Source organism: Misgurnus anguillicaudatus, chromosome 20 (assembly GCF_027580225.2).
Source record: "Misgurnus anguillicaudatus chromosome 20, ASM2758022v2, whole genome shotgun sequence".
In the NCBI taxonomy this organism is placed as follows: Eukaryota; Metazoa; Chordata; class Actinopteri; order Cypriniformes; family Cobitidae; genus Misgurnus; species Misgurnus anguillicaudatus.
The window spans coordinates 28,176,689-28,199,650 of NC_073356.2; the positions used below are offsets into that span (position 1 = coordinate 28,176,689).

The 22,962-nt window shown below is 35.9% G+C and overlaps 1 protein-coding gene and 1 long non-coding RNA gene across 2 annotated transcripts in view; both read left to right on the plus strand.

Moving 5' to 3' along the window:
* Positions 1-62: 62 nt before the first annotated feature.
* LOC129454603 (fibrocystin-L) overlaps positions 63-22,962 on the plus strand; it is a 66,232-nt gene continuing 43,332 nt past the window's right edge. The window contains 23 exon segments of the mRNA XM_073858730.1: positions 63-200; positions 422-565; positions 3,275-3,429; positions 3,518-3,626; positions 3,758-3,939; positions 4,043-4,170; positions 4,300-4,463; positions 4,618-4,784; positions 6,659-6,794; positions 10,069-10,223; positions 11,921-12,043; positions 12,710-12,815; positions 12,906-13,013; positions 13,140-13,304; positions 13,505-13,626; positions 13,981-14,113; positions 14,755-14,947; positions 15,093-15,235; positions 15,938-15,987; positions 17,304-17,490; positions 17,880-18,050; positions 19,657-19,865; positions 20,339-21,317. Of these exon segments, the coding sequence (XP_073714831.1) occupies positions 65-200; positions 422-565; positions 3,275-3,429; positions 3,518-3,626; positions 3,758-3,939; positions 4,043-4,170; positions 4,300-4,463; positions 4,618-4,784; positions 6,659-6,794; positions 10,069-10,223; positions 11,921-12,043; positions 12,710-12,815; positions 12,906-13,013; positions 13,140-13,304; positions 13,505-13,626; positions 13,981-14,113; positions 14,755-14,947; positions 15,093-15,235; positions 15,938-15,987; positions 17,304-17,490; positions 17,880-18,050; positions 19,657-19,865; positions 20,339-21,317 (4,165 nt within the window). The 5' untranslated portion in view covers positions 63-64.
* On the plus strand, positions 6,896-9,579 carry LOC141351494 (uncharacterized). Its single transcript, XR_012359759.1, has 2 exons — positions 6,896-7,211; positions 8,556-9,579. It is a non-coding gene; the product is annotated as an uncharacterized lncRNA (long non-coding RNA).

Genomic DNA, 22,962 nt, shown 5'->3' on the forward strand with positions numbered 1-22,962 from the left:
CGTTATCTCATTTTGCATCTTAATTCTTTATATATGTGTTTTTGTTAAATTCTCAATTTTTTAGATGATTAGCTTCGAGGGATGGGCACCAGTGAGCACCGTCCAAGAGGTGCAAACTTTGAGAATCAGAAGTGACTGCTTTTCAACGGGCTCCTGTGACAACACATATTACTTTCTGGGATATGGAGATCAGAAAACAGGTGCATTACTTTACCTCTTACACCTCTCAGACCCCCCTCACAGATGAAACTTAAAAAATCTAATTTATAGTCCTACTTTTATTTTGATGCTTATTTTTGTTTTCCAAATGCTTGTTGGTTACATTCATAATCCTCTAAGTTTAGCCTATACAATATGTACAATCTTTTTGCTTGTTTATTTGTTTGATGTGTTGTTTACTGTTATTGTTTCCGTATTGCAGGGCAGATTCCAGTCAGTGCATCAGCGTTGGACTTACAGAACGCTCTGAATGATTTGTGGACAATTAAACCAGACAATGTTACAGTCACAAAGCAAAAACTGAGTACAGAGACACTTTACAATGTGACATTCAACTCAAATAGAGGTGAACTAAACACACATCACAACGAAAAGTGATCTATTTAATATAATTCCTTAATAGTGTGCAGGGATGACATATTTTTGTAGGCCAACCCAGAAGTTAGTTTGGTTAGCAGGCAATGGATCTGTTGCCAGGAACCTCATTATTTTTGTCCCATAGATTTTTGGATTATCGCTCTGTGTTTAACATTTTTTGCACTTTACAGATGAACACAACTTATGATTTTTGAAGTCTAAATATGATTAATAGAAAAACGTAGACTTCAAAATTCATGAAAGTTGTGTTCATCTGTGAAGATTGTCTTGTTGGACAAGAACTATCATAAACCTTTGGATTCTCAAAGTGGGGTCAGTGAACCCTGGTGGTCTGCATTCAATAGCCTGGGTTCCCCTGAAATAATTTGCTATAAATTGTGAAATTGTGCTGTATTATTAAAAAATAAATGTAAATACATATCTAGACCATCAGATGATTGTGACATCAAAACACCGTTTCTCAGATGGGGTTTATATTAACCAAAACTAGTACTTAGTAGCCTAATATTAGGACATTTAAGTATTTTTTTTACAAAATACCTTAAAAAATAAACATTACAGATAGCACTGATATGTTTAATATGACAGTACAAACTGTTTTCAGTTAACATGCATTTTAGTCAAGTATACTTAAAGGAAAACACCACAGTTTTTTAAAATTTTACTATGTTCTTACCTCAACTAATATGAATTAATACATACCTATCTTTTTTCAATGTGTGCACTTAATCTTTGTGCAGCGAGTCGTTAGCATTTAGCCTAGCCCCATTTATTCCTTAGGATCCAAACAGGGATACATTTAGAAGCCACCAAACACTTCCATGTTTTCCCTATTTAAAGACTGTTACACAAGTAAGTATGGCGGCACAAAATAAAATGTGGCTATTTAAAAAAAAAAAGAGAACTATGGTGGAAGAGCACTTAGTTTGCAGCACTTTGACATCGGCGCGCAGTAATATTGATGGAAGTTTGAGCGAGATGGGGAGTAGTCGGGTGATTCTCACTAAAACTTGGTTTTAAAAATGTCAAGCATAAAAATGTAAAAATTGCTTAAATTTACTTTTTTCCCACCAGACATTGGAAAACAAAGTCTGGAGTAAACGGGAACATTAATTTAAAAACTTTTACTTATCATTTAACACTTTTTGTAACATAATTAAAAAAATTTGTCCAAAAAAATCTCATTACCGCAACAGTCAGAAAACATTAACACTGACATATTTTCAAAATGACATGACAAACCTGAAAGAACATAATTTGGAGATTCTGGACATGCATTTAAAATCAAATTATTATGCTTCTATTAATTAAATTAACATTTAATAAGCATCTGTTGCGGTAATATTAATCAATATGTTGTGTAATCATTCTGACAAGACAATATTTCAAATTAACTGTAAAAAAAATGATCTTACCTGGTAGCCATCTTGAAGTAACTGGTCCATGTGCTTGGTCACTCAAAATCAAACTTTATTAAAATTCTGTATGTGTGCTTAAACTGTTCTCAAAAAGTGTTGCGGCGGATGAGAACATCAGGCATGGACACATCATTTTTTTCCTAATTTTTCTTCATTATTATTATACATGCATATTCAGTAAATATTTTTTCTGTCATCTAAAGTAGTCTAGCAAAACATCCATTTATTTTTTTCTTAATATTTTTGTGTTAATTTGATTAAATTACAACATAACGCATGTTCAAACACAGCCGGACACATTGCGGTAATGAGAATTTCAGCAGAAAATGAGATAAAATTGACAAATTATAAATTCTTATGTTGAAATCACACATTGTGCAAGGTAGAACACAATATTGTGTTAATTCTGATGCTTTTTTAATATTACTATATTACACTTTTTATAGCTAAAATCATTAGTGCCGTGGTTTTTCAATGGTTTTGTGAGAATCATCCAGTCAGGAGTGATGATGTTAAGTGCTGCAAACTAGGTGATCTTCCGCCATACAATATAGTTCTCATTTTTATCCGCTTAAAAAACTGCCATGGTTTATTTTGTGCCACCATACCTACTCGTGTAACTACTCATGTAACAGTCTTTAAATAGGGAAACATGTAAGGCTTCTAAATTCATCCCTGTTTGGACCCTAAGGAATGAATGGGGCCAGGCCAAATGCCAACACATTCACAACACGCCGTACAAAGACCAAATGCACGCATTGAAAAAAGACATGCATGTATCAACTTGTCCAAGTTGAGGTAAGAACATAGCAAAACATTGAAAAACTGTGGTGTTCTCCTTTAAGCCCTGTCCGGGAAACCACCCCATTAAGTTAAGAAACACATTAAGTTGTAATGTGTTGTTCAATGTGAAACAGATCTGAAGTATTTTGGTTGACAGATAATACAGTACAAATAGTTTGAAGCATATTCTTAATAACTAGTACAATTTTAGTGGGAGTCCATGGAAATGTTTATCATCTATAAGGGGTCCATGGCCCAAAACGTTTAAGAGCCCCTGCTCTAACTGATTCTTCTGAAAGCATCTGTATCCGATCTATACCACAGTGACAATGGGTTTTAACCCTCTACATGTCACAGTATTTATTTATTTATTGTTTCATTCATTAACATTTTGGCTGGGCTGTGACAGCTATTGAGTTGCCAAGAGTACATTTTGGGGAAAATATACAAATAATCTCAATTGGCTATATTCTCAGGTGACTTTGAGGATCTTCAGTATTGGACCATGGGGCCAGATGTAAGCATTACAGTTACTGAGCGGGTAAAAGGGAAGGCCAGTCTGGAGAGTTTTACACTGATGTGGGGTGGAGTCCCATCTACTCCTCTGACATATGATGCATCTGAGACTGAGGTGTTTGTTTGTTTTGTATTTATATTTGTGACAAACATTATGATCTTTTTACACATTTTCTTTGACACATTTGTTTTATTTTGTGAAGGTGCTGGATGCAATAAATGTGATGCTCTCCGCTAAATGTCCATCTGAGATTCCTTCTAGTGAGGATGATAATGTGTTTTTTTTCAGAGATTATGAAGACGGTAGAAAAGTAAGTATTGATTGTATTGATAATAAACAATGTGCACACACAATGCTTTAAGTAAAACTACGTCAGTCAAAACTTGAAGCTTTGTCACAATAAAAATAATTTACTGTGCCCAAAGCATCAATGGAATGTACTGCTTTCTCTCTTTTGAACAGTTATCAGGAACCCTGGTCAACGATACTGAAGCGTTCTGTGGCCGTTGGTCTCTACAGAACCCAAGTACTCTATACGACTACAAAGACTATACAGATTCTGGAACATCCTACAACCCAATACCACTACAGACATACAATACTGTAAGCATTACCAAACATCCCGTGAATCTTCAGCTTTTTTCCAGTTTCTTCAGCTTGAAAATAAAGTTCCCTAAGATAAAAATTGATTCATTTTCTCAAAATGAAATGTGTGCTTTTACTTTAGCTCTGCTTGGCTTACAAAGGCCATTTGAAGAATGAACTTGAAGTCTCAATCAGATACCCCTACAGCGATAATGATTATAAACCGGATGAGACTAAACAAATCTCTGTGCAGTTTGACTCAACAGATGAGTATGTTTAATCCTTTAAAACCATAGAGTAATCTTACATTATTTGTTATCTGATATAAAATGCACTAAATTCACAATCAAAGTCATTTTTGTTGTGAGCTTGAAGTAACATTTCTATGGTCAATCTCAGGTGGAAATACAAGTGTGTGGATCTCCTGGATTCCCTTCAGCAAATAATTACAGGCTCCGACTACCATTTACTTTATCTGAGTTTGAATGGAGAGAGTGATAATTCTGTTTACCACATAGATACTATTCACATAGGAATGGCAGCGACCGCTTTGGACCCTTATGGTAACCTACTTTTTGTTTTTGAATTCTGTAAAAAATGTCTGCAATCATGAATATGTCTCGAATTATAATTCTGCTTTTATACACAAACAGAATAAAATCTGCTTTCGTTTCTGTAACATTGACTGTTTTAATTTCTCCACGTGTTTGTGCTCAGTTATAATGCAGAAAAGAGGCCCACCTGCTCTTGGCAGCTCAGGACCTTTCTTTTCCAACATTGATGTGCAAAAGCAAGTAAGCGATTCAGGAGTCAGCTATGAGATCACAGCATCAACATACCAATGTGGCTTTGGCATCCCATTGTTGGAAATCGGCTTTCTCCAGGTGAGTTAAAGAAATAGTTTAGCCAATATTTTAGATTTAAATTCACAAACCATGCTTTTTATACAACTCAACTAAAACTCATGTCTTGTTACAAATTTCATTTTAAGATGGGCACTTCTGTTGTAACAAGTTTTGCCACCCAACAATATGTTTAATGTTATTGAATTAATGCCTTTTATTGTCATTGTACTTTCCTGCATACAATGAAATTAGGAGCGCTGCTCCTGATTGGTGAACAAGACATAATACCACAGACAATAAATGAGACTATAATACTTTACAGTACACTTTTACACGTAATACACAGAGTAATATTCAAATTAAGCAGTCTGAGATAAAGTGACCATTGATAGTAATAAAGTGACTATTTAGTAAAGGGACCATATATAATATTGCACGTTGACCTTTTCCGTGATATGCAGAGTATATAGTACTAATAATTTAGTCGTATGGATACTTGTATAGATGTTAGTGCTTTGTTTACATAAATAATTATATAAATAAATAATAAATGTGCAAACAGCAATGTTTCAGATTGACATGAAGCATGTTGTATGTTTTTATACTGTATATTACATGTTATATAACAGCAGCATAGACCGAAGAGATTTAGGTGAAATGAGTGACTATGGACAGAATAGCATGGTTGGCATTAGGGCTGGGTATCGATTCAGATGTTCCAGATCGATTCAATTTTGATTCGCAAGCTATCAAATCGATTCTATTTCGATTCTCAATTTAATTTTCGATTCTGGTTCTCGGGTTGGTTTTTATACTCGATTTAACTCAGTGAATATAGATTTAATACAAATACTATATAAGAACAGTGAACATAAGTTTACAAAAAGAAATTAAAAGTCACAACAATATCGTTGTCGTCTTGCTTGCGAAATCTAAAATGCTTCCATACGTCTTGCTTTTTATGTGAAGGTGGCATCAACGTCGATGAAGCACCTAAACCACAATTTTAAGCACTGAATGAAAGAATGACAGGCTCCTTGATAACATTGCGCAAGGCAAAAAAAGAGGGTGACATCTAGTGAAGAAGACTAGTAATTTTGATTAACGTTAATCTTACGTTCAATGTTTGCAGAAAAAAATATGGGGAAAAAATAGATTCTGCTCTTTGAGAATCGATTCTGAATCGACCACGTTATAAAAAAAAAAAAAACGAATAATCGAAAAATCGATTTTTTTTTTGCCCAGCCCTAGTTGGCATAGTGTTAAGATTAGTGCATTATGAGTTTATTAATGCTTATTGGCAAAATGTTCTACCGTTTGCGATGGTTGTTAAGTGTTCAACATCTTTTGTTGCTTTTGAAACAAAATTCCTAACAACCAATCAGATTTAAAGGTCAGGTTTAATGATAATGTTAAAGGAATACTTCAGCCAAATATCAAAATTACTCCATGTTTTTATCACCCTCAAGCAATTCGAGATACGTATGTCCATCATCTTTCAGATGAACATATTTAGACTTACTTTAGTAAATGTCCTTGCTTTTCCAAGCTTTATAATGATAAAAAACAGGGACCAGGGAACAACTTCTGACTTTAAACCCCCAAAAAGAGCATTCATTCTTCACAGAAGTAATCCACACAGCTCCAATGAGCTAATAAAGGTCTAATGAGGGTAATCAATGTGATATTGTAAGAAAAATATCTATAATTCAAACATTATTAACTAGCTTCCGGTAAAGACATCATCTCGGATTTACAATGATGGATATATTTATCTCGGATTTATTGGGGTAATTTTGATATTTGGCTGGAGTGTTGCTTTAATTTCTTTAACAGGATTATTGTTTAAAGGACCAACAAAATACAGCACAACATTCTCAATCTTAAACAAATCTTATATTTCTGTAATTTAGAAACTGCCAAACAGGACAGAAGATTTATTGATTCAACGCCAGCAGAATGCCATAGTGACCATTACCCGGCTTCACAAAGCCAACCCGCCACTTAATGGAACCTTTGACGTTTCATTCTTTGGTCGACGTGTGAAAGGTAAACATGCTACAGGTTTATTATCCAAATAATTTAGCTTACTGAAATTCCTAAAGTTGACAACATAAATAAGCTTTTTGTTATTCTCCTGAAATTAAATACACTGAAAAAAATGATTATGGCCCCAATTAAATGAAGCATAATTCAATTTAGCTAGTTTTAATTATTTTATTTAAGTTTTTGATTTTAATTAGTATATATTAATAGGTTTTAAGCGAATTATATGTGCTTTAAATCCAAGTCATTATAATTTATTAAATTCAGTTTAAAAAAATAGTTTGGTTCTTTGCGCATACGCACAAATGCACATTTTCCCTGGTGCTAAAAGGAGTTTCCCAGTCAGGTTCACGGTGACGGTGGGAAAGGAAGACGGGATATTTCAGCCCCGGAGTTTTGCTCAGTCGGTCTATTTGCACAGTAAGTAATATTTCATGTAATACAGCACCTTTTTTTTACCGTGAATATTTTTATATACTTAAAATACGCCGTTTATAAGATAGCTCCTCCAGGCAGAGTGCTGGAGGCAATCCCAGGCGTGACGATATAAGTTAACCAAATACCACACAACTCCGAGAGCGAAATTGCTTTTATACAACAGTTCGATGGCACATGAAAACTAGAAAACAACAACAGAGTTATTTTAAAAGCCACTTTGTTTGGGAACTACTTTCTTCCGCCACGGATTTCACTCGGCTGTTTTGAATCTCATAACAAGCCGTTTCTTAATATTAGCGTTTCTTTTTCACAAGATGTAGTTTTAAGATTAGTTCAGTCGAGAATATATATGTGTAATATTCAAATATGCAGTCGATAAGTTAAGAGAGCGCCTGTTTGAACGTTTGCTTAAGGAAGCTTCGGTACGTGAGAACCAGAGAGCGGACGTCAGTGTTCACTCGCCCCGCTGACCACCGCCCTCTCTGGGCTACATCTCTGACGAAATTCCCTGGCTCTGATGTGGGCCTTGTCTGTTATTAACTCGCTTAATATTAGACTTTGTGCTTGCCAGTACTATATAAAAGTTTTTTTAAAAGTGTCAGAGAGATGTTTTTGCATGCTGCTTATAAATATATCAGTGGCGATATCTCATAACGTGTTTTAATATATTCACGTCACGATAAATTCGTTATCAATTGTCCAAATTTAAAAGCTGCAGTGCTTACCTGCAGTTCCACTATGTTTTCACTTTCTCGGACACACACACACACACACACACACACACACACACACACACACACACACACACACACACACACACACACACACACACACACACACACACACAAAGTGCCCTTCATAAATATTGGGATATGTTATTATATATGTAAAAATGTATTTCAGTGTATTTCAGGGCCAAATATAATGGGACAGTTCGCTTAAAAGTTGTTTTATGAACGTGAATTGTGTACATGATGTGTGTTTACAGCCACAGCGTCCAAATGCCAAACTTCAACTTTAGATCACAACATGCTTCATATATGAGGAAATTATTTAACAAATACAAAATGCATGTCCATTACAGCTCAACTGTCCCATTACGTTTGGCCCATTAAACAACTGTAATTCCTAAATCCTAAAGACAAATTGGAATTTGTGAATACCCTCTAAATACAGCTCAAAGTGTGCACTCTGTCCCAATATTAATGTATAATATATGGGCAACAGGGGTGTCATAGTTTTTGTAATTACCCTTGCCTGTAGACTTGTCAAAGTGTTATGAATCAGAACAATCTCTAATAACAGCTTATTTTTATTTAAATGTAGGACAGTCAACAAGATGACTTATTGAAAGACCTGGAAAACATCACCATGGACATATGTGTAATCAAAAAGAAAGAAGGTGTTCTTGGCGACTATGACGATATTGGAATCGTTGTTGGAGTGATGATTCTTGAGCAGCTCAAATCTGTGGCACAAGCCTGCATTGATGCTGGGTACAATCTATGTGCTTAATTTGGCGTACTCCAAAGAACTAAAATACTACTTTTTTGAAATTTTTTAGAAATTCATTATGCAGATGGATTCTAAAGCTCTCCCCAAAAATTCAAGGACTGAAAAACGTTTTAAAGGTGCAGTGTGTAAATATTAGCGGCATCTAGTGGTGAGGTTGCGAGTTGCAACCAACGGCTTAGTCCATGGCTCACTTCTCGCTTTTGAAACACATAGAGAAGGACAAACATGTCATCGTTGGAGACAACTTAGCAAAAAAATGGCAGCACAAAATGGCGACTTCCATGTAAGGGGACCCTCGGTGTATGTAGATAAAAAGGTCTTGTTCTAAGGCAATAAACACATAACGGTTCATTATGAAAGGTCTTTATACACCCCTGATAATATAGTTTTGTATATTATTTTGCATTTCTGTCAAAAGATCCTTCTGAAAATTTCACACTGCACCTTTAATACTGAAATTTTGTAGGAGACATGTGTGTGCATGCTCAGCATGAAATGTTAGTCCAGATGTCACAGTCTACTCTGTTTTTCATTTAAGACCTGGGAATCCGTAGTTTTAAACATTTTAATAATGCTTTTAATGATTCATAACTGTTGTCTGTAAAAATGTAACACTTTTTTTAAAAATAATTATTGTGCAATGTGTGAAGTCAGCACTACTGTTTTTGACTTTTGTGCTGTTTTATTGATTCACAAACATTGTGGCCTCTTTCCATCTGTGTTTTTTTTTTTTTATATTTTGTGAATGTGCAGTGAGCACTTGTTTTAAACACTTGTACACACAAAGAAATTGTTATTGTACATTTGCTGACATTAAAAAATAACATTAAACTTACCACTTGGTGTATTTGCAAAGCCATTTAATGGTCATTTTTATATATTGTTTTTAGGGTTAGTGATTGCAAACAATTTCCTTAAAAATGTTGAAAGTTAGTCAATGAAATGTGTTTATTTAAATGTAGCTAAAATAAATTGATTGCAACCACTTACCTTAAAAAATATTATTAAATTCAATTTGATAATTTTTCATCAGTCATAAATAAATAATATACGAGAATGTAGCACAATTAAATATGGCAGAAATTACTAAGCTTTTTTATACTAGGGTTACTAAATAAAATTGATTAAGTTCAACACATTTTTTTTGTTTAAATGTAGCTTAAATAAATTGATTGCAACCGCTTACCATAAAAAAATTGATTAAATTGAATGAATCATTTTTTTCAGTGTATAGACAGAGACTGGAGTTTTCTCTTTAGATAATACACACCCTGCAGTGGTTTAACTGGTTTTTCATATTTCATGTGTGCTCTGTGTACCTCAGGTCTGCCAGTAAACATCAGTGCTGCAGACCTTCAGTTCGCTCTACAGGGGATTCCAGAGCTCGGTCAGCTGAACGTGCAGAAATCTGGAGATTGTAAGGGATACAGTTGGGACATCCGGTGGCTTACTGTCCCTGGCAATCAGCCACTGTTAGAGGCAAGACGCAATAAACACATAAACACCAAAGCAGAAGGACTACCATAAGATCTGTTTAAATTTAAAAAAATATCACAAATGATATTTATTATCTCAATTGTTCTGCAATGAGATTAAATGAGGATTAAACAGAGGTTGTTGGTTAAGGTGCCTGCTTCTCAGATTCCTAAGCTGACTTTCCACTGTACACAACATTCAGACACGACTGTTGGAGTTCGCCCCTAGTAGCAGTTGTAATGTGAAGTTTCAGTTTAATCGTAAATCCATAAACTACAGTTTATGGTGCCAACATAGGAAGCGCGAGACAATTTATTTTAATATTTACCATAGTGACATAAATAAATGAATTAAAATAAATGAACAATAAAGAGCTGCATATACACTCACCTAAAGGATTATTACACACCTGTTCAATTTCTCATTAATGTAATTATCTAATCAACCAATCACATGGCAGTTGCTTCAATGCATTTAGGGGTGTGGTCCTGGTTAGACAATCTTCTGAACTTCAAACTGAATGTCAGAATGGGAAAGAAAGGTGATTTAAGCAATTTTGAGCGTGGAATGGTTGTTGGTTCCAGACGGGCCGGTGTGAGTATTTCATCTGCTCAGTTACTGGGATTTTCACACACAACCATTTCTAGGGTTTACAAAGAATGGTGTGAAAAACATGGAAGAGTCAGAATTTGGCGTAAACAGAATGAGATCATGGATACATCATGCCTTGTTACCATTGTGCAGGCACTGTGTTTCTTGGCACAATTTAGGCCCCTTAGTGCCAATTGGGCATCGTTTAAATGCCCCAGCCTACCTGAGCATTGTTTCTGACCATGTCCAACCCTTTATGACCACCATGTACCCATCCTCTGATGGCTATTATCAGCAGGATAATGCACCATGTCACAAAGCTCAAATCATTTCAAATTGGTTTCTTAAACATGACAATGAGTTCACTGTACTAAAATGGCCCCCACAGTCACCAGATCTCAGCCCAATAGAGCATCTTTGGAATGTGGTGGAACGGAAGCTTCGTGCCCTGTATGTGCATCCCACAAATCTCTATCAATTGCAAGATGCTATCCTATCAATATGGGCCAACATTTCTAAAGAATGCTTTCAGCACCTTGTTGAATCAATGCCACGTAGAATTAAGGCAGTTCTGAAGGCGAAATGATTCAAATGTTACTTATAAAGTTAAACATCACACAGTTTTTTATTGGAATACACTGAAATACTTAACTTCCAGTCAGCATATCGCATGCTGTGTAGTAGCACAAGATCAAAATTTTTAACGCATCCTAAGCTCAAAACGGATCCAAAAATTACACATCCGCAGCCCTTTTGAAACAAACGACTTCCGGCTTATTGGCCGTTGCTTGTCGTGTACAGTGGAAAGGCGAATAAGTACAACCTTACGCAAATACCAGTTTGCAATCCATAAGTCATGCATTACAAAACTTATCATATGTAAAATGTCATACTAAAATATGAAAGGGATAATGTACAGCTAGCTGATTCTTGTCATAAAATAAATCCTGAAAGAATGATCATGACCCAAAAAAGGCGCTCAAGGCTACTGGCCACATGACTATACAGTATAGACGGCAACAGTATTTTAAAAGGTCATTTGTAAAAAAAACTTTATAATCAAGCATTTTGGAACACCTTTATAATACAGTACTTTATATGTTCGCCAGATTGATTCTTCTGCTGTGATCGGCGTAAACCTTTCTGTGACGTCTCACAAAGTTGAGCAAGGAGGACTTCTCAAAGAAAGAATTACGGGAGATTTTCTGCGCACACCAACAGATAAACCACAGGTGCAAAACACTCTGTTTTTGTCTGGAGGATTATAGAAATAAGCATTGCATGAAAGGTCTTTTGTGTTGCAGACAGGTGTGCCATTAAAAGATGCTAAGAAATGCCACTTAAATAGAATGCAATCTAGTATGTGTTGTGTCTGTAGGTTGACATTGATCAGCTGAATGTCAGCTAATGTGAGCTTGACTAACATGGCAATATTTCAAAGTAATAATATACTAGGGGTTGAACGACTTCAAATTATTTAAAGGCGACTGTCATGACATCAAAGTCGAGTTGACGTCAATCATACAAAACACAAGAGATGGGACTGCTTTGCAACATGCCACAATTTATTAGCAGAACATTAATACAGATGCTGATTACACAGCTTATGTTGAAACTTAAATAAAAAAAAATTATACAGCTCATATGTTGCAACTTAAGGTAACAATGCAACAATAAATCAAAAAAGTATAGTGATCAACGTGACTAGTGGACGTCAGGCTTAAAGCATCACGACATTGCATTAAGGTCGATAAGTCGACTAGTTGGTTCAACCCCTATAATACACTGGAGCTTTGCATGAAAAAAGAACCTTAGTTTTTGTTTTGACATCAAAACCAAAACCCATTGTAGAACATCTATTTTACATACATATGTGCATATTTATGGGCATTTATTAGGTGGAGGTTTTCATCAACGGCATCCCATCGTGGTGTTCGGGTGACTGTGGTTTCACATGGAGTGAATCTAAGACACCAACACTGACAGGAATTTCACCTACTGAAGGTACAGTATGAAAGTGCACATACCGTACAAGCAGTAATCCCCCACTGTTTCATTTTTTTATTTTTCTTATGTCCATGGCTTGTTTTTCAGGTTCTAGTGGTTTATCAACTCTTCTTAACATAACTGGATCCGGATTTGACAATAGCAACGTCACTGTAAAGACTGGTGATGTGAAATGCTCTGTTCAAGAGGTCACCAGTAAGTAAAACCCCAATAAGGTCCCATCCAAAGGAGAATTAGTAGATGCCAACACAGTTCATAACGACTGTGTTATTTTAAGCACTACTTAAAAAGAAATATTACCAAATATTATGTTTGTTACAGACACTTATGTGACCTGCAGGGTCGGCCCAGGAGGTGCTGGTATACAACCAGTCTCTCTGAGTTTCTCTGGACTGGGCAATGCCCAATATCAAAATGGCAATGGTTTAACCTTTACAAACCTGTTAGGAGTAACATCCATATACCCCACTACAGGAAGTGAAGCAGGTACACAAACACATGCCAACAGTTTTAAACCTTTGCTAAAACATGTAACGTGATTAATTGCAGCAAAGCAGTTGCTAATATTAAGAGGTATAAATATGTCGTGCAATCTTTAATGAAGTGAAGTGTAAGATTTGTCTATCAGATTCACAGTAATGTTTTCACAACCAGTTACTACTAACATGATCTTTTTGGTTTTTCAGGAGGGACGATTCTGACTGTGTTTGGTTATGGATTCAGTAATGATACAGCTGTCACTATTGGGACTCAATCATGTAATGTTATTGAAGCAAAATTTAGCCAGCTGAGATGTATAGTTCCTGCTGTAAGTCAAGGGGATGCTTTAACTTGATTTTCTTTAAAGGGCTTGAGAATAATCCGAAAAGTGGGGAAAACATTTAAAACCTTTTTATATTAAAACCTTAAAATAATAATAAAGGTTTTGCTGTTAAAAACACACAATCTTTAAGCACCATCTAGACTGGCATATACGTCAGGAAAACTATATTCAGATTTACCACAATAATATAAAATATTATTATAACGGGTCAAAATATTATGCAGTAGAGTCTCAACATAGTTAACTGCATTTCAAGTTATAAAACAATGCAGACTGCATTTGGTTAAATCAGTGTTAAAGTTAAGTACATGTGATTTAAACATCTGACATATCAATCAGGGATCAACAGGTGTACAGACTGTTACAGTGACCATGGAAGAGATGACAGCAATATCAGACAACTCCTTCACATATAACAACACTCTGATGGCCACCATCACTGCTGTCAGCCCACAAACTACAACAGTATTTGGTATGAGTTTGTTGTTGTTTTTATTACATAAATAAATCATCAAAACTCTTCCGTTAAAATATTTAAATCTTGCAAATTAAGGCCAAATCTTGCAAATTTTTCTCAGCCAAAATATTGTCCTGTTTAACTCCAACTCAGGCAGTGTTAAGTCTTTTAACTATTTGATGAATAGTCTTCATTAAATTAAGACATTTCTTTATACTGATTTATCTAGTTGGTTTTCTTACAGTTGGATTGTTTGCAAACGGATACATCTGATGTGATTGTAATCCGATTTGAGAAAAACTTGTATGGCAATAGTCTCACACGATCTATTCAGCTCTTAAAATAGAACAGACCCAGAAAGACTCTTTATGTGTGTTTAGTCCAATCTCAGAATGTTTCGGCAAGCATTACAAGAATGCAGATAAGGATCACTCATCTTTCAGATCAAGTCATACAACAAATAATCTCGCAATCTTAATGTCAACAGTGAAACCTGATCTGATTGTTACTGTAGGTGTACATACAAGAGATAAAATTTGGGGGAAAAGTCAGCTCTGTTTATCCCAAATTATTTAGGACAACGGCTAAACCTAAGCTACATTTCAGGTTTAACAACTTGAACAAAAACAGAAACTGTCAACGTAATTTTTTTAAAGGGCTCAGAGTTCTCACCATCTTGGGTAGAAATTTTGAGGTGCAGGTCAATGGCAGCTCTGTTCTGATTGGTAAGGCCGAATGTAAACTGTTGAAGTGGACCAATGAAAACATCACCTGCATGTTACCCACACTCGGCCCAGCTGTATACGACATCCATGTGAGAGTCGGGAACCAGGGCTACGCCGTAATCAGGTCTCATATCACTCACTGTAATGAATAACACCATAATTTAAACTTCTACACTATCTTTAATACAGATATTATGCAAAATTCACTCGTATAAGGTGTTTGATAACCACCATAACAATAAAAACAAACTACTTTTTTGTTTTTGCAGTGCTGGTGTTAGTAGCACCATAGAGTATGTTCTGAAGGTGACGGGCTTTTCTCCACTGCTGGGCTCATTGTATGGAGGAACCAATGTCACCATCACCGGCTCTGGGTTCAGCTCAGTCCCAACAGACAACAATGTGACTCTCGGTAAGACAAGAGAGCAGGAGCAAAACATGCTATAATTTCAAGAAAAAACTTGCATTTTAAAAATATGAAGTGTGTACTTTATGAGCTGTTTATAGGACCAAACAAAATTTCTTAAGTAATGCCTAATGTTTCAAAAAGGTTTCCTATTGGCTGGATAAACAGAGAATCTCCAACTTTTGTTCAGATAATGTTGCAGCTGGTTGAGATGCATTTACTTAATCAACTTAGATTAGCTGCATTTCTTTATATTAAGATGGGAAACTACACTCACACCCAACATTGGGTCAAGAAGGGTTGTTTTAACCAATTATTTGGTCATATATTAACATTTTCTGCATTAATTTAACTCAACTTTGGGTTGAAAATAATCCAGCATTTTTTAGAGTATACTTAAGCATTTTAAATTACACACTTCACACACTTCACCTTTAAGCTACCTGGTTTACCTTTAAGTCATCAGTCTCATGCTGGTCCTAGAATTGTTTAGAGTTACATAAATGTATTTATACATTAAAAATAAGTATCATAATTCATGTTACTCCAGAAAATCAATTTCAAATAAGCATAGCCGCCTTCTGTGAAAAGGCAAGAAACACAGACCATTTATATTTAATAAAATTGTAGTTATATTTAATAAAATAGTAATTGTAGTTGTAGGCCTAATGTAGGTATGATTCAGCAAAACCATGTGTTTTTTTACAGGAGATATACAATGCCACATAACCAAAGCTTCAGACCAACAACTGATGTGTGTAACCCAGCCTACGAACAAAACATACCTGGTGACAAATCAAGGTTCCCACCCCGGTAATACATATATGTATATATATACATTTTTCTCTTTTTCTGGCACGCACGCACATCACATACCTTAGGGACAGTGACACAATGGATTGCTGCAAGAAAAAACTAGACATTCTGCATCACCTGACGTCTTTTAATAGGTTAAATAAGGTTTAAGTTTACTAAGAAATATTGCACAATACATTGAGACTTGTTTTCAGAGAATGAATTATTGTTCTTACCTTGCTGACAAATCGTGTTTTTCATCTTAAAGGTGCATTGAGTGGCTTTTAGAAGGATTGCTTGACAGAAATGCAATGATATGCATAACTATATGATCAGTGGTGTATAAAGTTATCTGTAGTTAAATAAACTGTGGGTCCCCTTACATGGATGTCGCCATTAGCACCGCCATGTTTTGCCCTAAACGAACAAACTGTTTAATAGAGCACTTTTGTTTAAAATTTTTATGACGTGTTTTTCCTGTGGCGGCTACCGTAGTTTTACTATGCGTTTTAAAAAGATCGAACTGTTGGCTGCAATTTACAGTCTCATCACTAGATGCCGCGAAAAATCTACTCACTGGGCCTTTAATGTAACAATTACATTTAAAACTTAAAATTACTAACAGGATAAGAAAAACATTTTAAGACATATTTTTCGCAAGAATGTCTGGTATTATTTTTTAAAAAGGTAATTTTGTGTTTAAATTTAAAATTTTTAGATTCATTTAATGAAAAAAGAAGTAGAACATAATGATTAAGACTTTTGCACAGTTACTATATATATAGTATTATTGCACGGTTATTTTGGAATGCTTGATTCTGATTGGCCAATCGCAACATTCACAGTTTTTTATACCCATATAATAACCGCTTAAAACTAATAACACACAGTAAACCGGATGCTGCAAATCATTTTGACATGTACAATTTAATGTTACACAAAAATGTAACACAACTATGTCTTTTAATATTATATGGCATTTTATTTACAAATGATTAAATAGTGTGTCCGTGACATTTGAACATCTTGTATTAATTAAAACCGAAAGTAGACCTCATGGAAGGTCAGCATTCGCTAAAAATGACCAAATAAAATATTTCAAATTAATATTTAATGTTCCTTACCTTATTTATGAGGTAAATAGCCATGCAGTAAGCGGGATAATGTACAGGCAGCCGGTTGTTATCACGAAATATGTGATAAGATCCGGCTGCCTATAAATTATCTCTCAAATGTAATTTTGTGCTTACCTTGAATCATCCTTAATGTGTGTTTAGAGTATGGTCAGGGTTACGCCTGGAGTCCCTCTGCACTTCTAGTCTCAGTGGGAGATACAGTGGGTTGGCGCTGGGAGGCTCCAGCTCTTGTTGATGGTCTGGGCTACAGGGTCTTCAGTGTGTCCAGTCCCAGCAGTATTCATTATGATGGCAGTGTCTTCAACAGCGGAGGCACCAAAACTGCCAAAGGTACAAAAACTACATCACCACTTAACTCACAATACATGTGTCAGTCATTCAAATTAATTATAAATTACTTAGTTTTAAAAAATCAGCCTCTCACATTATTTCATAGACCCACAACACTCTGACAACACAAAGTGCAATTTTTTTTTTTTTTGAATGTTCAGATGATTCATGTGAAGGACAAGTGGTGACTCCATCTCTTGAATGTTGCGCTATACTGAACATATTAATGACAGTTATTAAATGTACACAATACCCTATAAACTACGGTAAAAAAAGGCAGCATTAAAGTAAAGACAATTAAGAATTGTAGATGACACCATGTCGGTTGTAAAAATCTGATCATACTGTTCTTTGTGTTTCTGTTTGTGTGTCTGTGTTTTACCTTAAAGGTTTTTTTACTTATCGCTTCACATCTCCTGGAGTTTATTACTATAGCAGTGGTTACATTGACTCCAATAACCGGACGACAATGCAGGGTGTAGTCACCGTCAGGCCTGTGGAGGAGAAAACTGTTGAGCTCCAGGTGTCTATAGCTGGAATACAGGCCTCTGTAAATTTAGGTAAAACCATCTCTTTATTTAAGTAAAAAATGTTAAAGCTCCATTGTGTAATATTGCACAAGCATAAATATATTCATTGCAAAAACAAAAATTGTTTGAAAATCATTGTCAAAAATCACAATAGACCAGGGGTTGGGAACTTTTATTGAAATATATCATATGGAAAGTCAAACTTTCACTGTAAGACTTGTGTTAGAAAAATGTATTAAATATCGGCATAAATGGATTATGTACATCTACCATTGAGTGAGATACAGTATTTTAAAAACTTTAAATTTTACATTTCTTTACATTGTAAAAAACAAGACCTAATAGTTAATGTGCAATCACCATAATATGACGTCAAGGTACGTGTAAGGGATTAGTGCCCTCTAGTGGCCAAAGCTTATATACGGTTTCATCGGACGCACGTGATCTGAACCTTACTTCCGGTTTTGTTTTTTTAATGGTCTGACTAGTTTTTTTTGCTTGTTATATAAATAAACAAACTACGTTTAAAGAACTTTGTTTTTATTTATTCTTAGCGGAGTTTTCCCGGAAATTACATGCGGACGGCGATGTTGTTCCTGCTGAAACGGTCTATACAACCTGTGGTTACGTTTTAAGGTTTTTTACCTTATAAGTCAGATTAGACGCATTTTAATGCATTTGTAAATGTAAAAATAGTTTCATAAGCATTTATGGTTTTAAAGATATTTTAAAGATATAACTTAACTGGTTCACATCCATAAAAAACACAACACTCAACTAAAAGTATAGTCACGGGTATTGATTGCATAAATTGACACAAAAAAAAAACAGTATAAAAGTATTACAAACAATTTGCGTTGCAAACCTTACGAACTGAAGCCATACGATCACTTTATATGAAGAAATCCATAAATGCAGCGCAAACAGTCAGATCTCATTCAAATATAATCCGGACCATGATGCAGTCGGTCACGAGAGCCAATAGCACTTCACATTCTTAGCCAACGTAATGATGCAATTGATCACAAGACACACAAGAGTCAATGGTTTTTCACAAAGATGACGTCATTTTACTGTTATAAACTTGAAATTTGAGGTACTTTTAAAACAAAATAGGTGTGACTGCTTTGTATACTGGGTTTTATATTGTATCATATAATAAATAAATGGGTATGTTATTTGCCATAAATGCCTTAATAGTCTAATGTGTATTATAAATACAATGGCAGTTTAAATTGAAAATGCATGTCATCATAGCAAAATTATACCCCAAAATATAATTTCATACCCTAATAAGTTTCACCTGCTGCCGGTAGAGGCACTAATTTAGTAAACGCATCTGTTGGTCGTATTTGTGGGAATGGACAAATGACCAAAACAAGCATTTGGAGGATATGTTTGAGAAAACGGCTCTGTTTTGTTTACCTAGAATAGCCCATTTATTTATCTTACTGTTTTTTATGTGTGTGTTCTTTGTTCTCAATAAAAATGAAAGTATAAAAAAGTTGTGTTGCCCCAACCACACGCCACTGACTGGGTCAATGTTGCTGAGATAGGCTGGATGCTAAAACAAACAGATGTTTTGATTGTTTTCCCTACATTGGCATAGTGGCATTCAATTTTTTGTCATCCACAGCCTTGGTGCAAGTAAACTCACCTGAGTCTGAGTGTGTGGCCACATCTGATTGTCTTCAAGGTCAGGTGGGGAGTTCTGATGGTCTGTACTTCAGTTTTACTTCCTGTGCCAGTCCCACTGTAGAAAAGATTACTCCTGACCACGGTACCACACATGACATCATCAACATCCTGGGATCTGGCTTCAGCAACACTTCCTGTGCAAATGAGGTGAGGTTCAGAGGTTCATTTAACAACAAATCTGTCCTCGTGTTTAGGGGATGTTCAAATAAAAATTCAATAAAATAATCTTTTTTTATATGTGTAATTGCGTAAGGTTATGAATTCTTAGGCAATGTACACCGTTATAAAAATTTTTGAATTCAAAGCACTGTGCAGTATGTTTTTTTTATTAAAAAAAATGGAAACACATAAATGTAAATGTATTTTAAACTCTAGTGACTTGATAAGATGCAATGTAAAATTAAAAAGAGTTGTTACTAATTACCGTAAATTATAAGGTGTTTCCAAGGATCCCTACCAAATGAATTTCACATAAGCAAAAGTAAGGGTATTCAAATGTCAGTCTCTGGGTCTGTAAAGAGTTAAAACCTTTAACAGAATCCACTTTGTTTGTGGTGTAATTTTTTACTATTTGTAATATAAGCTTAAATCTTTTTCTGGTTTTAATTTGGCAACCAAAGGTCAGAGTTGGAGGTAACCCATGTCAAATCATCAGCAGCACCTCCACTGAGATTAACTGCAGACTCAGTCCTGACAGTGGTGCTCCAGTGGGCATCCGTCTACCCGTAACCATCCGGGTCAACAACTTGGGTACAGCCATGATGACAATGCCAAAAGAGAACGACCGGACATTTGCGGTTCTACCTGTGGTTGACTCTGTCTCTCCCTCTGTGGGCAGTACGACCGGCCAAACACGTCTCTTCATCTCAGGATCTGGTTTCTTGAATGCCTTGAATGTTATGGTAGCAAACGCTCCATGTGACGTGGTTTTTATGAACTACTCTTATGTGGTGTGCGACACTTCACCATCTCAGGCTGGAAGGGGAAACGTTGCGGTTTACATTAATGGCATATTTTCTTCTTGCAGTTCTAATTGCATGTTTCAGTACTCTGCATCTATTGCACCAGTTGTCTCCAGTGTGTCCCCTAATTCTGTTACTGGAAACTCTACTACTGTTTTAATCACTGGCAGCGGCTTTGGGAACAATACAGCTGATCTGAGAGTATCTGCAGACGACATTATACTGAAAGTCACAAAGGTTACAGATAAGAACATCACACTTTTAGTTGGTGCCCTGCCTGCTGGCACACATACCCTACAGGTAGTTGTCATGAGCAAAGGTCTCGCCACAGGAAACTTCACACTGACCGGCACACCGCAGGCCACCATCAAACCATTATCAGGAAGCATTGCTGGAGGAACTCCACTGTTGATTGAAGGAAATGGCTTTGTGGAAGGAAACACCACTGTGATGTTTGATGACGACCCCTGCTCGATTCTGGAAGTGACCCCAGACAGAGTGAAATGTTTGACACCTCCTCATGCAGAGGGACTGGTGCAGGTGGATATTAGGGTGTATGATGTTGAGTACCCACAACAAAGTTTTACCTACGCATCTGAACAAACTCCAGACATCACCTCAGTGAGCCCTTTAACAGGTAAGATTCATGATACAGTCATAAACCTGGTAAATCAGCAAGCCTACTCGGCAAGCACCCAAAACAGGTAATCTGCTTATAATGTAAAAGTAATGTTGCTATGCAGTTGCTATTGAGTTTATTCAATTTTTTTCAATTCAATTTTATTTATATAGCGCTTTTCACAATACTTAATTGTTTCAAAGCAGCTTTACATTAATAGAAGCAGTAAAAGCACAGAAAAACAACAGATAGCACAACATAATACACAATAGAATAAGCAGTGAAATTTGCTGCGGCTATGACTCTACATTATGAGCGAGCGTATTACTAATGTAACGTCTAGAAGAAGAAGCTAAGTTAAGCCCAAGAAGGCTACCTCCCCGGGGTAAAAAAACCCCTAGGAGAAAAAAAACAAAAACCCCGGGTTGTTTAGCCGAGGAAATAAAAAATAAAAAGTCCTAGGAGGGAAAAACCCTTGGGAGATATACATGTATATACACACATATAAACGGATAAGGAGATTAAGCGGAGATTAAGCGGAGATTAAGCGGAGATTAAGCGGAGATTAAGCGGGTCCTGCCGGTGGTCGTTGGTCAGGCATCAGCTGGGCATCACATTGAAGGACGACCAGTAGATCAGAGGTGTGCCGACTTTCACATCTACCGGAACTGGGTCTGTTTGTCCCATTGTCCTCAGGGTTGAGGACGAGACAGGGAGAGAAAAACAAAATCATATTAGCGTAGGGGCCGTTCACATGTAATGCAAGTGTCACACAGTGATGTGGTTTAATCAGCTTAGTTTCAGATGTGCATTGTATCAGTAAATTGCACAGGTGGGCGCAAGGCACCTAATTGTATCAGCTGGCCATCATACAGGGTTTTGGCTAGAAGGGATACAGCAAACACCAAAATCTTGCGAGAAGTTGGGTTTAGGGTTGGTAAGATTAGGATGAAGCAGCGCTTATCCGGCACAATTTTGGTGTTTGCTGTATCCATCTTGCCACAACCTTCAGAAAAAAAGTGTCATAATTCACATAAATTATTTCGGGGACTTAAATTGGGACTGGCTAAATGTTGTTTCTGATGATTTTAAAAATTTTTGTGACTCTATCAGTCTTAGCCAATTGGTAAACGTACCTACAAGGCCTAATCTCAAAAATCCAGATAAATCTACTTTAATTGATTTAATTCTAACAAATGTTCCACACAAATTTTTATCCATGGGTGTCTTCTGCAATGATCTGAGTGATCACTGTGTTATTGCTACTTCGAGAGGCAGTAAAATACCCAAATGTAAATCGCAAATTATTAGAAGGAGGAATTTGAAAAATTTTAATGAACAAGCCTATCATCATGATCTATCTTTGATTAACTGGGGACAGCTAGGTCTGTTGCCTGATGTTGAGCTTGCATGGACACTTTTTACGGAGAATTTTGAGAAAACTGTAAATAAACATGCTCCTTGGAAAAAGCACAGAGTGAAGGGACGGGAAAACCCTTGGTTTTCTCCAGAATTGTCAGATATTATCCATCAACGAAATGTGGCATGGGCTAAAGCCAGAAATGGTGATTCTGCCACTGACTGGTCCCTTTTTAGACAATTAAGAAATAAATGTACCTCTCTTATTAAAAAGGCTAAATCAGAATATTATTTATCAGTCACG